Source organism: Chanos chanos, chromosome 7 (genome assembly GCF_902362185.1).
Source record: "Chanos chanos chromosome 7, fChaCha1.1, whole genome shotgun sequence".
Lineage (NCBI taxonomy): Eukaryota > Metazoa > Chordata > Actinopteri > Gonorynchiformes > Chanidae > Chanos > Chanos chanos.
In genome coordinates, this window is record NC_044501.1 from 3,866,534 (window position 1) to 3,891,658 (window position 25,125).

The following is a 25,125-nucleotide window of genomic DNA, read 5'->3' on the forward strand; positions in this document are numbered from 1 at the left end:
TGCGTGTGTTTGGCCTATCAGTGTTGAGTGTCACCAGTTTACTGACCACTGTTAAATTCACCTCATTCACCAGTTATCATGAGTGTGTGTTTATATATATATATATATATATATATATATATATATATACACACACACACACACACACACACACACACATATATATGCACACACATATATACTGGGCAGTGTAACCATCAAACCTTATGAGTTAAGACGTACCCCTATTAAAATACAGTGATTTTGAGTTTTTGGGTTTTTTTTAATGTGGTTTAATGTGGATTAATGTGGATTAAAGAAAAGAGGCAGAAGCTGGAGAGCTGAAGGACAGTGAGAAAGAAGCAGGAATTCCCATTCCACATTAACAACCACTGAGAATAACTACAGTACAGCACACTACAGTATTAAAGACCTATTTATGTTTTGGGTTTATTATGGATTATTTAAACATTTAAATAGGTTTAGTACAGGTGATCAACTATGAAAAGATAGATATATTTCCCTAATCTACAGCTGATGTTTTATCTATTCAGACATGTACGTTTATAATTATTACATTCTTAGCCCAGATGTACTGATGCTTTGTACTGACTGGTCTTATTTGAAGTGGATGTTTACTGGGACTGTAAAAGTATGGTTCGGTATTCGGCAGAACCTCAAAAATCTTGGTTGGGTGCATGCCTACATTTAACCCGTCCTGACACCAGTGAGCACATACGTACTATCAGCTAGGAGCAGGAGCAGCTAGGAGCATTGCAATGAAAACATAAGAATTCCAGTTCCCCTGAAAACCTTGCATCATAAACTAAAAAAACTTCCAGTTCAATTAGTCTCATGCATGATTTAAGTCCTGATGGTTCCGGATTGAGGGCGGCACGGTGGTGCAGTGGGTAGCACTGTCGCCTCCCAGCAAGAAGGTCTCGGGTTTGATTCCCGAGTGGCCAGGGTCCTTTCTGTGTGGAGTTTGCATGTTCTCCCTGTGTCTGCGTGGGTTTCCTCCCACAGTCCGAAGACATGCAGGTTAGGTGAATTGGAGACACTAAATTGCCCCTAGGTGTGAATGTGTTTGTTTGTGTGTCTGCCCCGCACAGGACTAATCAGGATAAGTGGCTTAGATAATGAGTGAGTGAGGGTCTGGATTGTTATCCAAATGATAATGGAGAAGATTGGAGGTTGTTATCCAGATGATATTGGAGACATACAACAGTCTGTTTGTGTATGAGTCTTTGGATAATCTCTATCATGTATTGGTGTTCATGGACTCATAGTTCTGCCTTATTAAGAAAAAATTAATTTAGAGTATAATATCTATTCTACAAATCCTTTCTGAAAAATCGATGTCTCTACAATTACATATACGTGAAGTTATTATTCATATGTCTCTGCTTGGAAGAATCTCTGAACTTTTGACCACTTCTGACACGTGTTTCCCACAGCAATAATCAATAAGAACCTTTCTGTAATGTCACAAACATTTCCATTCCAGTCTTTGTTTGGCGGATAATTAGTTCCCTATTCTAGAACCTCTTGTATTTCCATGGTTATGTAGTATTGTAATAATGTTTGACTGTGGTCTCATTACAAACAACACTATCAACACAATATCAACACATGTATGTGTGTGTGTGTGTGTATGTGTACATAAAAGGACTTTAAAGGTCACTAACAAACATGACCAGACAGTTACTACTATCTCACACATGTTATGTAACAGATGGGAAAACACACTAACAGTTCTTCACATACACCAACACTGTCACTAGTTTTATACGTATTGAGTGTTGTTCACTATAACTGTAAAAGTATGGGCACAACCTCTCGGTAAATGTGTGTGCAAGTGTGTAGGCGTGTGTTATTGACAGGATCAGTGAATGACACCTCTCCTCTCTCCCAGTCCAGTGTAACTCTGATCACTTGGAGTTTCTTTAGCACCTTGAGAGTTCTCTCTAAATCTCTGGAGATTCCTGCTTTGATTTCCCCATCAATCAGTTCTACGGTCCAGAATCCATCCTCTGGAGTAGATGTGGCATCTTCTTTTCTATCTACAGACTCTTTGGTCACTCCCGTGATCCCACTCTCACTGTCTCTGACCTCCACCGCCCAGCTGCGTTGTCCTGAAACGAACTCCTCAGAGCCCAGGACTTCAGCACTTTCAGCAAACCTCTCTGGGTTTTCAGGCAGCTCCTGTTCCGTCTGAGTGTAGGTGAGGCTAATGAGATCCTCAGACAAAATGAGAGAACCATGTGCGGTGTTGGGTTCCAAAATCACTGGATCTTCAGAGTCAGTAGGGAGAAGCAAAACAAAGTGGAATCAATAAAGAATATCACTTTAATGTCCTCCACAGACATTCTTACTAATTTGAAACGCTAATTTTTAACCACCACCAGTCAAGAATTTTCATGTATATGTCATACAAATTATAACTTTTTCCCTTGCAAGTTCCAGTACCTGTCCTGGGAACCCACAGGACACCAAAACGTGTGCCTTGCTTCAGAACTTACAGACCTTGTTAGTGACTAATCTATGCTCTTGTGCATATTCTTGTACTGTTGTCTGAGGTGCATCACAGCCTTTAGCTGATACTTTCATTTTAATGTCAATATCAGTTTCATGATACTCACAGTATGGAGTAATGTCCTTCATCTTCTCTCACACTCTGTATCTCAGGTTACCCAAGTGTTTAGACACATCAGTCAGAGCTCCGGAACTCAACCCTGGAGCTGGAGGCGTGTACTTAGCTCTGGAAACACACACACACACACAGGTATACACACACACACGCACACACACACATACACACACATACAAATACAGTAGGAGTGAGCAAGGAAGCAAGAGAGCCCTGCACTGTCTTAGGAATTAAAAGTTAAGGCTGGAAATTGATATGTCAGGTCTGATTGTACTGCTCAGGTTAATGGAATGAAGAACTTACATCTTCTTTCTGTCCATATGGCCCTGTGAAAGAGACCATATTATTAGTATAATGTAATGGTTTACTCAAATCATGCAACAGTTGTTCAAACAGTTACTTAAATCATAGGAAACATAGTTAAACACCATACCATGATATGGCAGAGGAAGAGGTTTTAACATTAATGTTGGAACGCCATAACTAATTCTCTCTCTCTGTCACACAGGACATCTTTTCTGTAAGAGTATGCTGACTGGATACAGTAGCCTGACAGCCTGCGTCCACTCCTCTGTCTTATTCAGTCAGTGAGTGCTGATTAACAGTGAACCATCCCCACATTCATAATGCTACAACAATGTGTGTGAAAACTGTGATCGCCAATGGTAGCAACTTTTACAAACATTTACATTTTTTCATTATGCAAACGCTTTTATCCAACACAACTTCCAATTCAACCCATACAAATACAAACATTTCCTCCCAAATCAGCTGATGAGCTAACTTCAATGTATATCTACCAAACTTTTGTCAAGAAGTTAGTTTGTTTGCTAGGTTAACTAAAACTGTTAATGCTAGCGCAAGCATTCTATGATGCAGTTGAAAAAAGTGCATGCTAGCTAACTGCAAAAATGGAATCCAAGATTGTTAATCTTTCTGTACTTTAGTGAGCCATAGGGGTCACCTTGGCATGTTACATTACATTACATTTATTTAGCAGATGCTTTTATCCAAAGAGACTTAAAGTGGGGAAACAGTTCAAGCTACAGTATAGTGAGAGACCTTTCAGTACGCATTAAGTATTACATCTATTAAACAGGGCAAAGTGCAAGCACTAAGTGAGAGTTTTCTTTCAAGACAAAGAGCAGGAGATTAGGCAGAGAAGAACACAGTAGGTGTGAGTTAGGTATGTTAGGGTGTTAGAGATGTTAGGTGTTAGGAGAGGAGGTGCTCTCGGAAGAGGTGAGTCTTAAAGAGGTTCTTGAAGACAGAGAGGGACGTCCCAGCTCTAATGGCAGTTGGTAGCTTGTTCCACCTTTGGAGAACCACAAATGAAAACTGGACTGAGATTGCCTTGTGTGTGGGGATGGCAATGCCAGACCATGTTCCTTGGAGGAACACAGTGGATGAGAAGGAGCATAAGACCATATTAGCAAGTTCAGGTACATGGGTGCAGACCCAGAAGTGACTCTATCCTGTCTGTGAACTGTTGACAGAAGAAGTTCACAGACAGGAATGCTCCTTGACACAAACTGTCCATCAACCGTTGTGTAAAGTGCAGTCTGTCCACCACTAAATGATGGAGATAAGGATGAACATGCAACACCCTGTTAACTTGGCTGATAGGTATGGATTTAGCAGGGTTTCCGCTGGGATTTTTTCTTGCCGGTCCTGTGTCTGAAAAGAATTTATTTTACTGGATAAATCTGAAACTTACTGGTCACATTTCAATAATATTCTATGTTACAAATGCAAAAATAATGTACACTTAGGATAACGAAAGAATGACAACAGCCTCGAATCAGTTTGACTATTTAATGAACAGCAACAATTGAGCAAAACCTTAACATTAGTCGCTAAAATGTAAGCTGTTACCAAACATTTGTAACCTGTGACATCTGTAGCCTGTTTAAGGCTAGGTCTACATGGTATCAAATGTAGCCTATAGGCTACCAGATAACATTTTATTTTCTCCTTTTTTCATTGTGGCCAAGTCCTCTGCTGCTGACTTGAAAGCAAACGTGTCCAATGCATCTTTGTAGTTTGCAAGGCGCATAAGCCACATCACTCTCTCCTCCCCCAGACAACTTTGCAGCGCTGTCTTAATTTGATTCTGCAGAAGCCCCTCTCTGCTGACACGCTTGACATGGGCAGAACACAGGCAATTTTAGCCAGTGTAGCCCACTCGGGGTGCAACTCACTCAACTCATAAATAAGCACTTTGCAAGCTGTTGCAAAAGTTAAACCCCCATAACCGTGGAGCACCGTTATCATTGCCACTACATTTCGTCGTGCACATTTGACATCAATGAGAGGTGCGTCTGCTGATTCAGTCATCACTTCATGGCCGAAAGTACTGTAGGTTGTTAACAGGCTGTCTCGCTGTCAAAACACAAATGCCCTGTATAGGGCCTTCGTTATAGCTACGTTTTGGATGAGCATCATTACCGGACATTTTGACCAGCAAGTTCTTAATTTCCTGGGGTTTTTTTTTTATACATTTTACCAGCAAAAAACAGTAATTACTGGCTAACGGAAACCCTGGGATATAGGTATATAATGACAGAATGCACATGAAAGAATATGAAAGAACCATATGAAAATTTCAGGTCTGTCTTTATTGCTCAGATTCTTAAATGTGACCCTGTAAGAGTATATTGTTATTATTGTTGTTGCTGTTGTTGCTGTTATTATTATTATTATTATTATTATTATTATTATTATTATTATTATTATAGAAAAATGCAAGATGCTATGAAAATTGACAAGTATGCTGTAGAATCTGGTTCTTATCTCAAATCATTGAAATTAACTTGATCATACAAATGTTGGAACTACAAAACTGCAAAATAAACATATATATATATATATATATATATATATATATATATATGTGTGTGTGTGTGTGTGTGTGTGTGTGTGTGTGTGTGTACAGTCTGTGTTTTGAGAGAGAGAGAGAGAGAAAAAGAGAACCGTCAGCCAAATAAAGACCACAGCAGCAGAGGGACTGAGTTTGGCTACTTGTTTTATTTATTCGCATGCACATTTGTTCAACTGTTGTATAGTGATTTACAAATGCTAAAACTGAAAAGTGATATTCCACGGAGAAAGAAAAAAAAAAACGCAATCATTTCATCTTCATTTTTAATCAATTAAGTTGAATATTTGCATAAGTATTTAAAAAAATAAAATAATAAAAAGTGTTGTAAATGATTAATGTTGTTAAGAATCAAATGATTTTATTGATTTTATTTTGGGGCGGCACAATGGCGCAGTTGGTAGCGCTGTCGCCTCACAGCAAGAAGGTCTGGGGTTAGGTTAATTGCTCCTAGGTATGAATGTGTGTGTAAGAGTGTTTGTCTGTGTGTCTGCCCTGTGATGGGCTGGCGACATGTCCAGGGAGTTTCCCCGTCTTTCGTCCCTATGAGCGCTGGAATAGGCTCCAGCAACCCCCACGACCCTAATCAGGATAAACGGCTTAGATAATAAGTGAGAATGATTTTATTGGTCCATTGGTGATGAGTCTGATTATGGTGATGGTGATAATGATGGCGATGATTCTGGTGATACTGGTGATACTGGTGACAGTGATAAATTGAACTGGTCTGATTTCATTTGTGCTGATGGTGGAGCTGGTTTTGCAGACAGGGATAATTCTGCTGTCAGTTTTCCAGGGGATGATGCTGGGGATCTCTGCTGTGCAGGTGGACATGGTGTCGTGACACACAGTGAGGCCTGCGGTAATTTCACCGGTGACTTCTGTGATCTGTGTGGGACTGACTGATGAGACACTGCTGTGGCTGAAGACTGCATTTCCTTCAGTAATTTTGTTGGCGACTTTGCTGAATAAAATATTTAATTAAAATAATAATTATAATAATAACAAAAAAAATTTGAATATAATGCAAAATAGTTGCAATATGTAAAGGGTTAAGCAGTGTGTGTGTGTGTGTGTGTGTGTGTGTGTGTGTGTGTGTGTGTATTGTGTTACAACTCTAGATGCTGGTACTCACAAGGTAAAAAGATGGTCATCATCTTTGAACATACTCTATTTTTCAGATTTTCTAGAAGTTTGGACACATCTGTTAATGCTCCTGAACTCAGCTCTGGGACTGGATGTGTGTTCAGGGCTCTGGAAATATACACACACACATACATACACACACACATACACACATGCACACACGCACACACAGACACACATACACACTTCTTAATTCCAAAACAGACAGAAAAATACACTGATGAATTACCCAAGCAATTGTGAGGCACGAATTACCAAGCACAGACATAAGTGTTTTGTTTACAAAAAGAAAAAAAACAAACTTTTCCTGGCCTTCGTGTGTGCTACACTGTGTCGGAGGAACTGAGTATTTTTCACTCGTAACACTGTACCTTCTGACAGGAGTACACTTACTAACAAAGGCCACCTGCTTTAGCTTCAATTCTATATTTCAGTTCATTCAAATTGTGTTTTAATCACATGTCCTTTTCAAATCTCATCTGGTATTTTTCTTTTGACACATGGCAAACACTGTAGTTTGGAAATGAGGAGAATCTTTTCCAGACCCTCTAAACTTTCACAGACAACCAGAGCACTGTACTGTATCTGTGCTGAGAAGTAGTGATGAAAGTCTCTCTCAGAGTCTCTGTGTGAGAACAAACAGGGACAGTAATATCACTGCACAGCTTTATTTGAATGTACAATAAGAAACTTTACCTTTTTTTGATTTGCATATAACCCTGTAAAAAAAAGAGGTAGCATTGTATTATAATGTTATATAATATATTTTTTAATTTATTCATTGTTTATTTATTCATTAGATTTTTTGCGTTTTTCCCCCTTCAATGTGTTTGTACTGTTTTTGTGCTGTATCACACTGGGATTAATAAATATGTTTTTTCTATTATTATTTTTATTATCATTATTATACTGCAAAGTATAATTACAATAAAAGCATTTAAACTTGAAGTTGATATTACTGCTGTTCTTGCCTTACTTGTAAGAACACTGTCTCATCTCCATGCATTTTCTCCTTTATGTCCTTTATTGTCTCATACAGAGAAGACATCGTTCCATCTAACTCTTTAATCTTCTCCTTCATCTTCTGTATCTTCAGTTCCTCTTCCTTCCTCAGCGCAGCTATCCTGGCCTCCTCTTCCTCTCTGAGGAACTGATGAAGTTTCTCAAACTCATCCTTAATCTGTCTCTCTGTGTTCTGAAGCCGAGACTGAAAAACAGCAAAACAGAACCAGTCAAACGGTCCAGAGACACAGAATCAACCAAAACACTAACACATGGTTTTATAGGCTTTATATATAAAAAAAACACTAACACATGGTTTTATAGACCTTATATATGAGAAAAACACTAACACATGGTTTTATAGACCTTATATATGAGAAAAACACTAACACATGGTTTTATCGGCCTTATATATGAGAAAAACACTAACGCATGGTTTTATCGGCCTTATATATGAGAAAAACACTAACGCATGGTTTTAACGGCCTGATTTATAAAAAAAACACTAACACATGGTTTTATGGACCTGACATATGCAAAAAAAAAAAACTAACACATGGTTTTATAGACCTGATATATATAAAAAAAAACACACTAACACATGGTTTTATAGGCCTGATATATAAGAATGAAATGGGTCTGTGTAGTACACACCTTGATACTAGCGCATATTTCACAACAAACACGTTTAGATTCTTTTAAAGACTTCAGGTTTTCCTGCAGAGCCATCAGTGGAGTTTGGAGCTGATCCTGTAATTGAAAAAAATTGCGTTGCTGTTCAGGCGGTTCCCTTAAATTTAATCTATAATCTAATTTAATCTATATTAATAATCCCAAAAAACTATAAACATCAGCATATATTTATAATAATGACTCCTATCAAAGAGAAACACAAATATACTGAAGTTATTAATGTTAGAAAATAATGAGACTTATAGACTAGAATTGTGAAGTTTAGGAGTTTTAGAAATTGTATGATTTGTTTTTTGTCAGTATGTGACCACTGTTGAGATAAACAACTATACGAGACACAAAAATAATCATTACAAAAAAGTCCTTTTTATCGTTAGCATTATGAATATTCAAATTGTGAAAATGCATGCGGGACACATGAATGATGACAGACGTCTTCACTTTTATGGAACTTTGTAGATAGATACTTTTAGCCCAAACATAGCCTGGGCGTTTTGGTGAAAGAGGAAAACATTGCATTTCCTGGTCAAACCTAACACACACCTGTGTCAAGCCCAAAACACACTATTTATCATAAACCAAACTCTTGCATTGTTTCCCCAGTATTGTCAGTAGTGACGTTACTATTTCTGATTCAGATACTGTGCATCTCCTTACCTTACATTCAGACGCGGCTTTTTTAACGGAGCAGATACCGTGCATCTCCTTACCTTACATTCAGACGCGGCTTTTTTAACGGAGCAGATACTGTGCATCTGATGTTCCTGGTTCACACACTCCCCACACACCAGCTGCTTATCGTCCTGACAGAAGAACTGAAGTTTCTCGTGGTGTTGTTGGCACAGGAGCCTTTTAGAGCCCGGGGCCACGGTGGCACGCTTGTGTTCTGAAAATGACTCGCAGGCTTTTTTCAGGGCCAGGTTCAGTGGAGGATTCAATATACTTGATCTCTTTCTGCAGACGGGACATTCCTTCGCCTCCCTCTCCGTCCAAGTTCTCTCAATGCACTTCCTACAGAAACTGTGAGTGCAGAAAAGAATCACAGGGTCCTGGAATATCTCATGACACACAGGACATGACAGATCCTCTTCTAATGAGGAGAGAGACGACGCCATCACTGAAACTCCAAATACAAATGGCTCATCACTTTCACTCCTGTTTAAACACCTGGCAGCGACTTCACTTTCATTTTAACAGAAACAAAACTTAAGCCTCCATAAAAACCATAAAGACCGCCATAAAAACCTCCTTTCACTGTTCAGACAAATTCAGATTTGACTTAGTTGACACACCTCTGTCTCCACCTGTCTGAGATTTTTCCTATAAGCTTTCAGTCTCGCTGGTTTACTGATTGTCAGGTAATTCAGCTCATGCACCCATAATGACACGCGTCTGTACCCTGCTCACTGTCTCATTATAAACTTGTGAGTATGTCCTCCCTGCCTACCTCACTGTTCTTTGCGAAGTTATGCTTTGCTATGAGTGCGCGGTCGTGTCGATCCTGTGTTAATATCTGTGCTCATGCCCTGATCTGTTTATTGGCTTTGATTCCTGTGGTGCCTGTTTATCATGTTTGGGACCAGGATCTGTTTGCACTCTGGATTCTGGATTATGTCTGATTAAAGCCTTACTGTTGTAATGGTTTATGAGGTGTTAATGGTGTATTGGATTAAGAAAAGAAGAAATCCTCAGAAGAAACGTTCAGTTAGAAATCTACAGACAAAGAAAGACAAATTTGTTCCTAGAAGCTGACAGAAGATGGAACAGGTGTCAAAAATGTTCAGTGTGTGATCCATTTCAGACTATCCATTATATTCGAAGTCAGCTCCAACTGGTACAGTAAACTCACCTCTTGTGTTCATCAATTCGAAAAAAAAAAAAGCTTTCTGCATATGGATATGAGGAGAGGACAGTCTGGGTGTAAAACTGCAGTTGTTGAATATGACCAGAAGAGGGCAGATTGAAGACTGAATTCTGGTGACATTACACACACACACACACACACTCCTCATGTAAAGTTCTTGACAGTATTGCATGTCTGTTAGCTGTCACTCAGAAGATCTGAAATCCCATGAGCCAGATCTTCATCATGTCTAATGACTCAGACAGGAACCTGAACAATGCATTTAAACTACACAGTCCTCTACTGCTATTTCTCCATCTATTTTCTCATTATTTCATTAATTATTGGCTATTCATCAAACAAACAAACAACACATCTTGTTACTGTTTTAAAATCTAAATTGCACAGTGATGAATTATTGGTAACACAATCCAGCCCAAATGAACATATTCAAATTTTCCTCTAACTGTGTATCTGTTTGACCTGCAAGCTGATGTCAGAGACATGTGTGTGCGTGTGTTTGGCCTATCAGTGTTGAGTGTCACCAGTTTACTGACCACTGGTTAATTCACCTCGTTCACCAGTTATTGTGTGTGTGTGTTTATTTATATATATATATATATATATATATATATATATATAATATATATAAATAACATATTATGATTATTTATGGTTTGGGTTTATCCACAGTTTATTCCACATATGGAATCACCATCTTTATTTGAGGAAGAAATCATATTGTGAAACAGAAGACAGACTTCAAACTAGAGAGAAGTGGTCTGGAATCAAAATGTCTTTTTATTTTTTGTTAAAAGCAAAACTTTAAATGTGATACATGTGTGGATAACTGATGTTTGTTGTATTAATAACAGCAAATGTTCTGTTTAAATTGCATAAAATAAAAGCGTTTTGAACAAATAAATAGTTTAGTACAGGTGATATCATAGATAGATAGATAGATAGATAGATAGATAGATAGATAGATAGATAGATAGATAGATAGATAGATAGACATTTCTCCAATCTACAACTAATGTTTTATATATTCAGACATGAACATTTCTAATTTTTACACTTATCCCAGATATACTGACACTTTGACTGGTTTTATTCGAAGTGGGTGTTTACTGGGACTGAAAAAGTATGGGTACAACTTCTCAGTCCATGTGGGTGTGTGAGTGTGTAAGTATGTGTTATTGACAGGATCAATGAATGTCACTTTTCTTTTATTCCAGTCCAGTGTTACTCTGACTTCTTTGATTTCCCCTCTCACTGTAAGGGGTTTAACTGATTGTTTAGAGACTGAAGCTAGGTATTTACCATTAGACAGTTCTATGGTCCAGAATCCCTCCTCTGGAGCAGACACATTCTCCTCTTTTCTCTTTACAGACTCTTTGGCCACTCCCACAGTCCAGTTCTCACTTTCACCAACCTCCACCTCCCAGACGTGTGTTCCCGAGCAGAGACCCTCAGAGCCCAAGACTTCACAATATTTCCCAAATCTCTCTGGGTTTTCCGGAAGCTCCTGGTCAATATCGCTGGTTGTGAAGCTGGTCAGGTCTTCAGAAAGGACAAGAGACTCATGCGTAGAGTTTGGGTCCAAAATAACTGGATCTTTGGAGTCCGAATATGAAACAAAACAGAGTGTAGATAAATTAGTGTCTCAGACCACAATAGGAATATCGTTTTTTTCCCAGTTTGGCATTTTTACCACATCTTTTGTAGAGCAGTAGATGTTATGGGTGTGTTGGATCTGGGTGCTCTAATACTCACAGAATGGAGCAATGTCCTTCATCTTCTCCCACACTCTGTATCTCAGGTTACCCAAGTGTGTAGACACATCAATCAGAGCTCCTGACCTCAACTCTGGGGCTGACTGTGTGTACCGAGCCCTAGAAAGACACACAGATGGAAAGAGAGAGACAGAGAGAGAGAGAGAGAGAGAGAGAGAGAGAGAGAGAGAGAGAGAGAGAAAGAGAGTCAATCCTGGTACCTGAAGAAGTAACATTAACAGTCATATTGATATTGCCATGCATGAATGTACTGGTTGGGGTTTTGACGTGTCACATGGCAGAAATCACCTTTTCATTGTTTCCCTGTGGCCCTGTAAAAGAGGTAATGCTGGTAAGTGATGCTGCTTTGAGGAAATTAAAAAAAAGTAAGAACGAACACACATAATGCTTGGAGCCAGATAATTACCATTTGGTGCTATTGTGGGACTCATAATATTTGCCATGGAGGTCACCCCACCCTCCTGTGTTTATTCCTTTATTTATTTGTTTGTTTGTTTACATGCATAGAGGTTGCTTTACTGTCCACGTGAGTAACATACATATATATATATGACTTGCTGTTTTGACATGTTGTCTATAGCCCGTTTAACTTTAATTTTTCCTTACATGTAAAAACACTGCATCATCTTCCTGTATCTTCTCCTTTATGTCCTTTATTCTTTCAGACAGCGATGACATCATTCCATCTAACTCCTCAATCTTCTCCTTCATCCTCTGTCTCTTCTGCTCCTCTTCCTCCCTCAGCGCAGCTATCCTGGCCTCCTCTTCTTCCTTGAGGAACTGATGAAGTTTCTCAAACTCCCCTTTTATCTGTCTTTCTGTGACTTCAGTCTGAGACTGAAAAAAGAGGAAAAAAAATGTTCAAGAGAAGAAAGAGAACAATACATTTTTCTGCTGTTTGAACTGTTTAAGTGGCACTTACCTTAATATGTGCTTCTATTTTTTCACACGTGAGTTTTGTCCTACGAAACAAGTCATGTTTTTCCTCTAAAGTTCTCAGTGATGTTTTGAGGTTCTCCTATAAACAACGATCACAATCCAGTAGCAAAGCCATTCTTAACAAAATTCTCAAACAGTTATTTAGCTCAGTTTCTCATTTGCACTGACTAGACAGCTGTCATGTATCTGCAGGTCATGTAGAAGAAGTCTTATCATTACCTTGCGTTCTCTGGCTGGCTTACTGATGTGGCACAGGCTGTGGTTCTGATGGTGTTGGGACACACACTCCACACACACCAGCTCCTCCTCATCCACACAAAGGAGTTGACGTTTCTCATGGTGCAGTGGACACGACGGCCCCTCAGAACCAGAAGGAGTTCTGACCTTCTTCTGCTTCAGGAACGAGTCACAGATATTCTTCAGAACCAGGTTTGCAGGAGGGTCGTTTCTAGAAGCCGTCCGTCTGCAAACAGGACACTCTCTACGCTCTTTCTCTCTCCAACTCTTCCTCAGACACTCCCTGCAGAAACTGTGACTGAAGGAGAGGACTACAGGTTCCCTAAAAATCTCACAGCACACAGGACATGTCAGGTCGTCTTCCAGCGAAGACGGAGAAGATGCCATTGGTTAAAACAGAGAGAACAGAGTGTATTCGTTATCAGACAACGTTCACGAGACGACTTCCGTACTCGACTGTCTTAATACTTTCACTTTCACCAAAACAAAAGTTGACAGGAAACGAAATTAACTGTTTGTTGAATGGACGAAATACTGACGAACAACAGGAAACTTTATTTAAGTAATCGGTAAAGTAATAGCGTGGTAACCGTTTCAAATTCACATTGATTTCGAGTTGCTGAGGTAGGCCTACTTGTTCGGTTTTCAGGTAAACGTGCAAAAAAAAAAAACGATAAAAAAACCCTCACAAACCGTACAAACCAAACAACGCACATCCTTCGTGGTCCGGTGGAGGCGAACCAATCAAGCATGAGAACATCCTCACCTGAAATGATCGCTCTCATTTCTGAATACTGAATAAAGTATGACATTTATAGTCTCATTTTGAAACGGGGAGAGCCGTTGTAGAGCCTTGAAAACATTCCAGTCATAATTGACATTTGGGCGGCGTTACTGTCAGATTTCATTATTTTGTGGTTAAGGGCGGGCGGTGACGTTTGTATTAATTTGGATTAAGTAACAGACAAAAAAGAGAACTGGGCGACAGTGAGACAGCGTATGTCGTATGTCCAGTGCTCTTTCGTCCAGTAATGGTGCTTGCTGCGATTCTTTTAAAAGCACTAAATATTTGCAATGAATTTAACAAGACATAGAATGTTTCACAAAAATGTACCCAGACAAATTCTTAAGATCTCGACACTTTTGTAGAAGACGTTTTTGATCGACTTATTGGTAAAATTATAAAATGGTCCATACAAGCACATTAAAAGTCCTTTCTGCACTTCAAAGTTTAGTGCTACATTAAAGAAATCTTCGGGCTGCCTGTGGAACAGATTTTTGTGAGACAGAACGAGAGAATCTTGTTCAGCGCAAACCAGTGCCTAAGAGTTAGTGTACGACGTTCAAACGAATCGGCATCTTCATATGAGGAAGAAAATCAGAATCTGGTTCAATAATTGAATACAGCAGATAAAATAAACCCTTCTAGAGTAAGGTTCGCTGACAAGGCACATGATGTCCTAATAAATGCAACACTGTGCTTAAATGAGATCAGTGTTAATTGATGACTCAAATATTTAAAGAGGTAACGGAAAAACACATCCAAAGCAACATCAGAGGATCGGGCGCAAAATGAAGAATTCCCCAACGTTTACTCTGCTCCCGACACGAGACCACAGGGGGAGCGCAGGTTCTCTTTTCACGGTGACTCAGCGCTGACGGCGTCTAGTGCCGTGTGCACAATCAGCGCTTTACACTCAAACCTGGTCAAAAGCCTGGCATTTGTATCGATAAAAATGAATCGAAACTTCTTTACTAAAACAGATCAGTGATTTAACCAGTTTGATAGGAATTCTAAACGAACCCGAACGCAACGACCAATAAACCAGTTCACTTTCATTCACACCACTGTCTTCCCCAAATCTGTTAAATATACTAAGTCATTTGATTCAAAACATAGGCCAATTCAATACGTTGAACAGTTTATTATATGCCAGAATCCAAATACAGTTCTCGATATTCGATGTCTGAGTAATGTCATTTTGTAAACAATATGAATGATCAACAATACTCGTGTCCCGATGGTATCTTAGTAATGCAATTCTGTTTGTAGGCTTATTTAATCAGTATTCAGTCATTCGAGTGAGAGTGTTGAAAATAATAAAGAAACCGATCGGGCAGGAGTTGCTCTCCTAAAGCGTGACGGAGTGCACACTGTTTTTTGGTCAACAGATAGTGTTTTCAATGAGGTGACTCGTGCGCGTACTTTGATTGCTCGCGATTTTGCACTCGGTCTTAATGTCCCGGCCTCTATAAAAGCAGTGACAAGCGGAACAGTCGTTATGCGCTGACCCCGCTGTGACTTAGTCAAGAACGGACACTTCCAAGGTTTGCTTCGGAAATCAAAAGTACTCGCTGAAAATGGATCCCTGCGACTGTGCTAAGAGTAAGTTCGCGATTAATATTATTTTTTGCTTTCTGAATTATAACATTATAGAACCCTGGTAAATGCGCTTACGGTGTCTGGACTAACTAAATATTTCTTTGCAGCCGGGACTTGCAACTGCGATTCAACCTGCAAGTGCACGAACTGTCAGTGTACATCTTGCAAGAAAAGTAAGTTTGAGTTTCATGTATGCAGGAAGACTGCGGTACAGTAATTAATCAGTCAGATATGTATTCATTTCATTTTAGAGCCAGTGCTCAAGCTTTTTCTTTACTTGGATGTTGGTTTGTGTGTGAACAAGAAGTTTCCTCTGCCTAACGGTGTAACCCCTTTAGACTAACGGTCCTTACTGTTTCCGCAGGCTGCTGCTCCTGCTGTCCATGCCGTTGCAGTACGTGCGCGTCTGGCTGTGTGTGCAAGGCTGATACTTGTGACTCCACCTGCTGTGAGTGAGGGAGAAGATCTCTGAATGACGGCAACGCTGGAATAATGTGAAGTTTGTGCACTTAATGCAGTTTTGTGTACTTACTATGGCTTCATAAATCAGCTCAAGATGTTGGTCCCTCTGTGGGACATCCTAAAAACAAATTTCAGTAAAGTTGCATCAAAATGCCAAATTCAAACTGATCCAGTCTCAGTTGGTTTGTATTGTGTCTGTGAAGTTCGTGTAAGGGAGTGGGGCTCACTGTAGCGCACTCTGCAGTGCTGGAACAAAAACCTGAACTTGTAGCCTCTCTTCATGGTGAGATACAAATGATTATTAAGAAAAAAAAAATCACAGTGTTGTTAACTTCAGGTCCTCGGGCTTTATGTTCAGTACACTTTAGATCAGGCGGTCTCTTAACTCAGAAACTGTGGGTTCTGGAAAAGACTGGGGGGGGGGGGGGGGGGGGCGTTTTGAGGCCTAAGACATTATTACACTTCCACTTCCTGGTCTCTGGCTGGGGTGAGGGGAGAATATTAATATGGGAGGATTCGGTGCGATTCGACAGGATGCAGTCTGAATTCTTAGCATTTGTTTAATGTACACTTTCATTTTCCATTATACATAAAAAAGCCAATTCTATCAAAGTGGCATTGCTTACCCTCAAATAGATATATTTCATAAAAGTTCAAGTATTTTTGTTCACTTGATGGCACAGAAAAAGTGGAAGACAAATGTATCATTTCAGAATTACATGTCATTGTGTTTATTACTTTTCCAATAGACACAGTTGGACAAAAAAAAAAGACTTACTGTATGAACAAACATTTTGACTGTATTAAGTGAAGTCGGTCTCACATAGGCTTCACCAAGCCGTCTCACCAAGTGGTAAGATTTGTCGTGCTACCGCTGTACTTAATCGCTGTTCTACAGACCTTTCAAATGGCCAGACTTTTGTCCCATTTTCCCTCTTACTTATAAAATCCAAATGTCTTCCAAACTTTAGATTTTAAAATTGATGGTGCACTGTAAACTGTGTCGGCGTTGTTGGACATGTTGTTAATGTTTTTACCTTGCAACGCTAACGATATTCTCATAAAAGATAAAAGGTGAGGGTGAGACGCAGTGCAGATGTATTAGTGAATGAGAGGCGGTCGTTATTATTTTGAAAGTAACATGGCTTGTTCTGTTTGATCAGTGAGTCTTCCACAGCGGCTTAGCTTATGCTAAAGTACAATTAGCAGGGAAGCTTCAGTCAACCGATTCGTAACTTTAGAATCGGGCCATCGACCGGCTCATGGCACATTTAGATCTATCCAGGAGTCTGCGTATCGATGTAGTCGCATCTTTAACGTTAAAATCAGTTTCCGATTCGTATTGGTGAACCGTTACACCCATAATTTTTATACAAGAAATATTGTTATTGGACCTATTTTAGACTCAATGTAGTGACATATTTCAGCTGCTTGGGGGTGGGGGGGGGGCAATGCCACCTCTGCCCCCTCTGCAAACTCCGCCTATGCTTGATGTCTTATTTTGCTGTCATGCTGAAGAAGTCTATATCAGTCAAATAAACTGCTGCCTTAATAATTTAGATTTTGTTCTTGGCAGTAGAGCATGCCCAAGTAAAGGTTTTTTTCTGTTTTGTTTTGGGTTTTTTTTTTTTTGAAGAAACTGTATAAACCACAGATGGATGTTTTTAAAACAAAGAAACAAACAAAAAAAACAAAACAAAAAAAAAAAAACAAAGATTTATAATGTAGGAAAATCTGTGTTTCTCATTTAATATTGAAACTTATATCAGAAAAGAATTGCCAGGTACAACCACATAGTCAGTACATAAATAGGCTGCCACAGTCCGTGATCACACAGTTTACATATGAAAAGTCCCTAAGGAGTGGGGTGCCCAGTCTGATCCAGGTCAGACGTCCCACTGGTTCTCATGACAAAACACCACTGACATCTGATTGGCTGTACACACCTTTTTCCCAGGCAACAAACAGCCTCCAGTAAGAAGAGAGTCATAAAATCAACGCTTTATAGAATAGAGAGTGGATTGTTTATAAAGCACAGAGGTGTTAAAGGTGAGCTCTTTTAAAAACTGTCGGTAGGGTGCCTCATGGCCGTGCTGTTGTAGGCACAGCCGGTTAGCTGACTAGCCTTATTGGAAAATGTATGGTAATCATAGCATAGCATAACATGCTGGCTCATTCATGAGGGTGTCACACATGCTGTTGTCTATTTTTTTTTTTTTTCATAAGTGTATCGTTAAATGTAGTGAGGTGTTTACCATACTTGTATGGTATTTTGGAGCATCTGGGCCTTTGGTATTGTGGAAAATACCGAGCACCAAACAGGTCTCTGATGTCAAGTTGCTGAGACTCATTTAACTGTCTGTCTGCTTGTGTTGTATTGTATAAAAAACCTAAACATAACTAAAGTCCGGACATCGTATTTCATTTTTTTTTCCTTTTAGAATGTAGCTAGACCAGGTTTATGGAACATTTTGACAACATGTCACCTTGGTTTGTATGACCGAAGTGCTGCTCATGCATTCCAGTGACGGGTGGGAACATGGACATGGAGGCCTTTAGGGAGCTCTACTATCAGCAGGCGGAACAGCTGATGGCGGAGACCGAGACCATATCAGAGCTGCCCCACGTCAAGCGCAACCTGTAGGTGATCCAACAGGCGGGAGAGAGACTGCGTTCACAAGCTCTCGCCAGGACATCGCAACACACTGCCGATGTAAAAGCACGAGTCCTCTGTCCATCTAGCCAGCTTGAGGTCAACTTAGGACATTTTGACCCTGAATGTCAACCAATGTCATCTCTGATTTTATACTGCATTGGCAAAATGACTGACTTTCTCCGCTTTTGTAAGTCCTGTCAAGGGAAATGAGATGAGTCGTGCTTGACTATTACCGTACATTCATTTTCAGTGAGAAGAGTAGTCTGTATTTCATAGTCTTAAGAAGACTGGTATGTCTACGCTTTGCACATCTAAAGTTAACCAAATTTCTGACTCATTTAATTTGTATGTCTATTAAAATACAAAGCAGTGCAGTAAACCAAGGGATTTATCCATTACTGATTTCCCTTAGGTTGCCAGACTCAGCGATGGCTAATAGAAATACACAGTGGGGGGGGATGAGGGGGGGGGTGCCATCCCCCTTGTTAGCAAAATGACCAAAATGCATCACCCTTTGTTAACCTGCCATCCCCCGATAAATTCGAGTAGTGTCAGTGACCATTGGGCCCCCCCCCCCCCCCCCCATAGAGGAAAAAAAATAGATAAATAAATAAAATAAACAACCTAGTTCAGATGAGTAAGAAGCTTTTCTTATGATTGTAATGTCCACCAATATGTCAAGATAAAGATACACTGAAGTCTCCCTCTCACAGAGAATTCAGTTCAGCAGCACACATCTTGACTTTATGGACCTCTGAACAATTAGAATTGATAGGCTACTTACAGCTTCAACTGGAAACAGTGTTTTGGAATCAAAGTGCATTTCTCTTCATTTGTTTATTCGTTTGTTTATTTAATAGTTTACTTGTTATTCCTTTCTAAACATATACAGCTGATTTCTATTTCTTTTAACAAATGTTGAGTTTTATTAACAAATTTGATTAGATTCAGGTTTCTTTCCCTTTAGTACATTATGCTGATAACACAGAAACCCTTACATGTATTAAATCAGTATAAATTCGTTTAACTTCGTTTTTTTTACAGCTTCTGTCTCATTTCACATAAGCAGAGCCAGCGTCTCCACCTTTTTGTTCTCTCTCTAGTCTGCTCTTTTATTTGCATAAGTCCCCCATCAGATGAATGACACGTCACTCAGTAACAGACATGACTGGACTGTTACCAGTATGACTGTTATGCTCTCACACACTCAGTTACACACACTCATGATCTCACGACATACATACAGAGACACTGGCTGGTTTCACACACAGTGGATGTTGTTCACTGTAACAATAAAAGTATGGATAAACTCTTTCAGTAAAACTCTGTGTATAAGTGTATAAATGTGTGTCTTTGACAGCGTCACTGAATGACACCTTTCCTTTCTCACAGTCTAGTGTCACTCTGATCTCTGTGAGTGTCGGTCTCACATTAAGAACTCTGCATGATTTTCGGGAGGTCCCTACTTTGTATTCACCATCTTTTACCTCAGTGGTCCAGAATCCGTCCTCTGGAACAGCCATCGTCTCCTCTTTTCTCTCTACAGACTCTTTGGCCACTCCTATGATCCAGTCTTCACTGTCTCCAACCTCCACCTCCCAGACGTGGGTTCCTGAGCAGAACCCCTCAGAGCCCAGGACCTCAGGATACTTCCCAAATCTCTCTGGGTTTTCTGGAAGGTTCTGTTTAGTATCTGTGTGTGTGAAGCTGCTGAGAGCTTCAGACAGGGTGAGAGAGTCCTTGGCAGTGTTTGGGTCCAAAATCACTGGGTCTTTAGAGTCAGAATAAGAAACAAAGCAAAGATCAATGAGTGTCTTTAGTTATTCTAAAGTTGATGTTAAAGTTATGACTTTGATATTGTACCCATATTGATTTACCGTCAGCAACCAGTTATTACAATGTGTTTAATTCTAACAGAGAAGAAGTCAAGGAGGTTTTCTGTGTACAGAGGCTATTATTGTGCAATTACAATGATACGCTTATTTGCTTCATCACACTTAGATTAGTGTTTAATAATGTTTTTATTTAGTTGTTTATCTTTTTGCAACGTGTACTTAATGACTATGTTGATTGGAAATTATGTAAATATCTATCACCTGTTCTCTACTCGACTGGACTGATTTTGTTTTACAGACAGTTAAGCCCAAAATTATTCATATCCATGCCAAATTTGGATTTATAGTGAATTTCTATTTGACCAGTAGGTTTCATCCGGCTGGAAATGACAATCAAGTGACAAAAGACAGCAAGACATTGCATCAGATGTTAATGTTAAAATTTGTTTTCTTTCTTTTTTTTTTTTTAACATTTTCACATCCCAAATTATTCACGCCCCTTAAAATTTTCGCAAATTTGAGAAAATGCAAGCTCCTATACCATTCCAAATGGTCCTGGTAATTCCTACAATGTTCTCGAGCATTCTAATCAACAGTAGTAGTTCTTTAGTTAGTTACTAGTCAATTCTCAACCAACCAACATCTCAAGGCAGACACTCCAGCGGACACTGCGCAAGGCTGGTTGTCATGGACGCCGACCAAGGAGGATTCCACAATTCCAAGACAGAAAAGAGGAAGGCTTTTGGTCATCAGTTCTGTGGTCGAAGGACCAGAAGCTTTCTTCTTTGTCCAGGTGAGCTTTTGCAAAGTCTAGGCGAGCCTTTGTGTGCCTGTTTGGAGAAGTGGAGTCCTCCTTTGGTGGCGTCTATGGAGACGAGCATTGTGCAGTGTCCGCTGGAGTGCCTGCATTGAGATGTTGGTACCAGAATCGCTCAGATTCATCAGGATGGCCTTGGTGGTGATCCTTGGATTCTTCAAAGCCTCTCACACTACCATCCTAGCCAGCACAGCTGTCGCTTTTAGCTTCCTAACCCCACCCTGTGAGATTTTTCACAGTGTGGAACTCCTTGTAGTTTTAGATCATGCTTTGCACTTTGGCCACTTAAACTCTTGGAAATGGCTTTATAGCCTTTCTTTGTCTTGTGAGCAGCCACAATGTGCAACCGGAGGTCCTCACTAAGCTCTTTGGTTTTAGACATGACATGCAATTGACTAGGAACTGACTAGAGAACAACTGCATGAGCTGTTCTCAATTTATAGTTGAGTATAACGCTCTAGAACATGGTAGAAATTACCAGAAGCATTTGGATTAGTACAGGAGCTTGCGTTTTCTCAAAAATTTTTGACAATTTCAAGGGGGTGTGAATAATTTTGGATATGGCATTTTTAGTAAAAATGTAAAACAAAAAAAAAACACACATAGAAAATGTATCATTAACATCTCCGACACTTGTTATATCATTTCCAGCCAGATGAAACCCATTGGTCAAATAAAAAGTCACTATAAATCCAAATGGGTATGAATAATTTTGGGCTTAACTCTATGTGCGTTCCGACATGAAGACCACAAACCCTCTTGTACACAATGGAAAGCATGCGCTGTCACTGAGGTTACACCTTCTGAAGCCTGTCTGTATTCATCCACCTGTAGCTCATGTCCCTGGCCTAACAGGTTGTCAGTTTCTTTGGCTAATACTCACAGTATGGAGTCTTTTACTGGCTCAGTCTGTACTTAACTTTGAATTTGATTCTATTACTAATAATAAAATAGAGAAAACCCACCTTTCCTTGATATCCTGGTGTTCCTGTAAAAAAATTCACTGTTAATACATGACACTAATTTTATAAATAATGAGATCTTGTATGCAATTTAGTAATGTATTTGCTGTGTCAATAAATTCACTAATGTGATTTTGGATGTGTTAATTAATTCCTTTGTTTTCCTGGTGTGTGTCTTCCGAAAGCCTAAATGTTAGTTTTTCTCACCAGTAGGACGAGTGCATCATCTCTCTCCATCTTCTCCTTTATGTCCTTCATTGTTTCGGAAAGCGATGACATCATTTCATCTATCTCTCCTATCTTCTCTTTCATGTTCTGTCTCTTCTGCTCCTCTTCCTCTCTCAGTGTAGCTAACCTGGTCTCCTTTTCCTCTCTGAGGAACTGATGAAGTTTCTCAAATTCCTCTTCTATCTGAGTCTCTGAGTGCTTAAACTGAGACTAGGGGAGAAAGATTTTAAAATTCTGGTGTAATGGAAGAAGAGAAGAAAAGAAGAGTCTTCAGGTGCTTTTTGATATACCAAATACATTTTTGTGTCACTTACCTTTATATGGTCTTTTGTTCTCTTAAAGATGAGTTTTGTCTCCTTTAGTGAGTTTAACTTTTCCTGCAGTATCTTCAGTGGTGCTTCCAGACCTTTCTATAAATCATTGTAAGAACAGTGTTTTTAATGAGGGCAAATTTGAAAAACTGATTCAGCGTAATTTACCTTCTCATTCAGAAAGAAAAAAAAAAACATAAACGACAGGATGTATCATCTGCTCATTTCAAGATAACTCTTTAAAAAAAATAGTTTGCATCAAGTATCAAACATTGATGTCCGATTCATAACGATGAGCTAAAATGATGGTGACGACGACAGCGATGATGATTATTGTTGTATTTTTCTCATTATTACATTTATCAAATGCATATATGCCTTATACGTTGCATTTGTTCTAACTCACTACCCATACCTTAAACTCAGAGGCTGCCTTCTTGATGGAGGACATTTTATGCGTCTGATGTTGGGAGATGCATTCCACACACACCAGCTGTTCTTCGTCCAGACAGTAGAACTGTAGAGGTTCTGAATGCTGTGTGCAAAACAAGCTATGGGGAACCAACCCAGAAGAGCCACTGTCCTTCTTAATCTTTTTAATAGACTCGCAGGCGTTCTTCAGTGCCAGGTTAAGCGGCGGATTCCGGTTAGACGATTTCTCTCTGCAGATCACACACTCCTTTGCGTGTCTGTCTGCCCAATGTTTTTTAATACAAACTCTACAGAAACTGTGGCTACAGGGCAGAATTACAGGATCTGTGAAGATATCACAACACACAGGACACGTCACCTTGTCTTCCAACAGAGAGAGAGACGACGCCATCACTTCAAACGAGGAACGTCAGTCAAAGTAAACGGCTGCTCTGGTTTTGGTTTGCAGATGTCTAATGGCAGAACAGATCTTACCCTATAAAGGCAACCTAAAGCTCACCACTGCAGGATGGTTCCTTATTGCTGTGTTTGGTGGAAGTTAAAGCAAACGCAGCATTAAGACGAGGTCAGGGAATATAGCTAAGCCATTTGTTCAAAGGTAGCACTGTAATCTATCTTTGTAAACCTATAAAGCTATAATCTAAAGTGGTTTGATCATAAAAAAAAAAATCATAAAATGAAGTTACCAAAGCGTAAAGAAAGCCATATGGAGCATTAGCAGTGAATGTCATGGCATGAGAATTGATGAACGAAAAACAAAGTTTTAAGCAGCTGTGAAGGTGGCCACAGAAGTACAGCACAAGTACTCCTTAATCTGGCTAAAATCACAATTTAACCAGACAACACAGAGTGAAAATGAATCAACATCTAATGTTTGTGGCTACAGTTTTTTCAGATACAGCTGATCAACCATGAAGTTCAATGTAAGGTTCGCTGACAGGACACAGGTTGAAGTCAAATGGTTAAGAGATTATTTTATGACAATAAGTAAGAACTCCAGCGATATATGACACAATAAAAGTACACCACAGATGTCAAAGAATACCATGACGGAAACTTGAGCAGTCACCTTAACTTTGTTGACCTCACAGTAACTACAAGGCTGAAAACTAGCACTGGTCTGAGAAAGAGACAAAATTCATTTCTTCTTTTGTTTCTTGCAACAAAGTAGAATTTCTTTTTGGGCTGATATCATTTCATCTATCTCTCCTATCTTCTCTTTCATGTTCTGTCTCTTCTGCTCCTCTTCCTCTCTCAGTGTAACTATCCTGGCCCCCTCTTCCTCTCTGAGGAACTGATGAAGTTTCTCAAATTCCTCTTCTATCTGTGTCTCTGAGTGCTTAAACTGAGACTACGGGAGAAAGATTCTAAAATTCTGATGTAATGGAAGAAGAGAAGAAAAGAAGAGTTTTAATGTGGTTTTTGTAAGACCAAATCCATTTTTGTGTCACTTACTGTCTTTTGTTCTTTGTTTTTTTCATGATGAGTTTTGTCTCCTTTAGTGAGTCTAACTTTTCCTACAGTATCTGTGTTATCAGGTTTGTTCTAGACACTGTCAGTCAAACGTAGGAGCAGCAGGTAGCCTATGCCACCCGTGTGTGTGTGTGTCTGAGACTGAAAGCATTTGAGTACGTGTGTGTGCGTTAAAGTGAGAGACAGTGTATTTCAATATGTGTGTGTACGTGGCAGTGCTGATTGTGTGTGTGTGTTTGTGTGTGTTTTGTTCTGTGTGTCTTTTAGGGCAGTGGTGATTGTTTTTGTGTGTGTGCTACTCTCTGACATATCCACTACACGGGATATAGAGAGAGAAAATGCATGTGAGTTTTCCCACTCTTGTCTGTTTGCCTAGGAAACACACTGTATATGTGGGGATGAC

The 25,125-nt window shown here is 39.5% G+C and overlaps 3 protein-coding genes, 1 long non-coding RNA gene and 2 pseudogenes across 4 annotated transcripts in view; 1 reads left to right on the forward strand and 5 right to left on the reverse strand.

The window, feature by feature from the left end:
* Positions 1–1,788: 1,788 nt before the first annotated feature.
* LOC115817155 (zinc-binding protein A33-like) lies at positions 1,789–9,463 on the reverse strand (annotated as a pseudogene).
* A 1,806-nt stretch (positions 9,464–11,269) lies between these two features.
* Positions 11,270–12,283, reverse strand: LOC115817157 (zinc-binding protein A33-like). Its single transcript, XM_030780405.1, has 3 exons — positions 12,276–12,283; positions 11,968–12,086; positions 11,270–11,808 (listed from the first exon to the last, which is right to left on the reverse strand). The coding sequence occupies exons 1-3, from the start codon at positions 12,281–12,283 to the stop codon at positions 11,270–11,272; spliced, it is 666 nt and encodes a 221-aa protein (XP_030636265.1).
* Positions 12,284–12,578: 295 nt separating this feature from the next.
* Positions 12,579–13,550, reverse strand: LOC115817158 (tripartite motif-containing protein 35-like; annotated as a pseudogene).
* Positions 13,551–15,461: 1,911 nt separating this feature from the next.
* On the forward strand, positions 15,462–16,157 carry LOC115817588 (uncharacterized). The gene is made up of 3 exons (XR_004025435.1): positions 15,462–15,549; positions 15,654–15,719; positions 15,911–16,157. It is a non-coding gene; the product is annotated as an uncharacterized LOC115817588 (long non-coding RNA).
* Positions 16,158–22,464: 6,307 nt separating this feature from the next.
* Positions 22,465–23,640, reverse strand: LOC115817159 (nuclear factor 7, brain-like). Its single transcript, XM_030780406.1, has 3 exons — positions 23,233–23,640; positions 22,821–22,916; positions 22,465–22,716 (listed from the first exon to the last, which is right to left on the reverse strand). The coding sequence occupies exons 1-3, from the start codon at positions 23,638–23,640 to the stop codon at positions 22,465–22,467; spliced, it is 756 nt and encodes a 251-aa protein (XP_030636266.1).
* A 489-nt stretch (positions 23,641–24,129) lies between these two features.
* LOC115817160 (tripartite motif-containing protein 35-like) overlaps positions 24,130–25,125 on the reverse strand; it is a 12,470-nt gene continuing 11,474 nt past the window's right edge. Inside the window, exon 7 of the mRNA XM_030780407.1 lies at positions 24,130–24,182. Coding sequence (XP_030636267.1) covers positions 24,130–24,182 — 53 coding nt within the window. The remainder of the gene's footprint in view (positions 24,183–25,125) is intronic.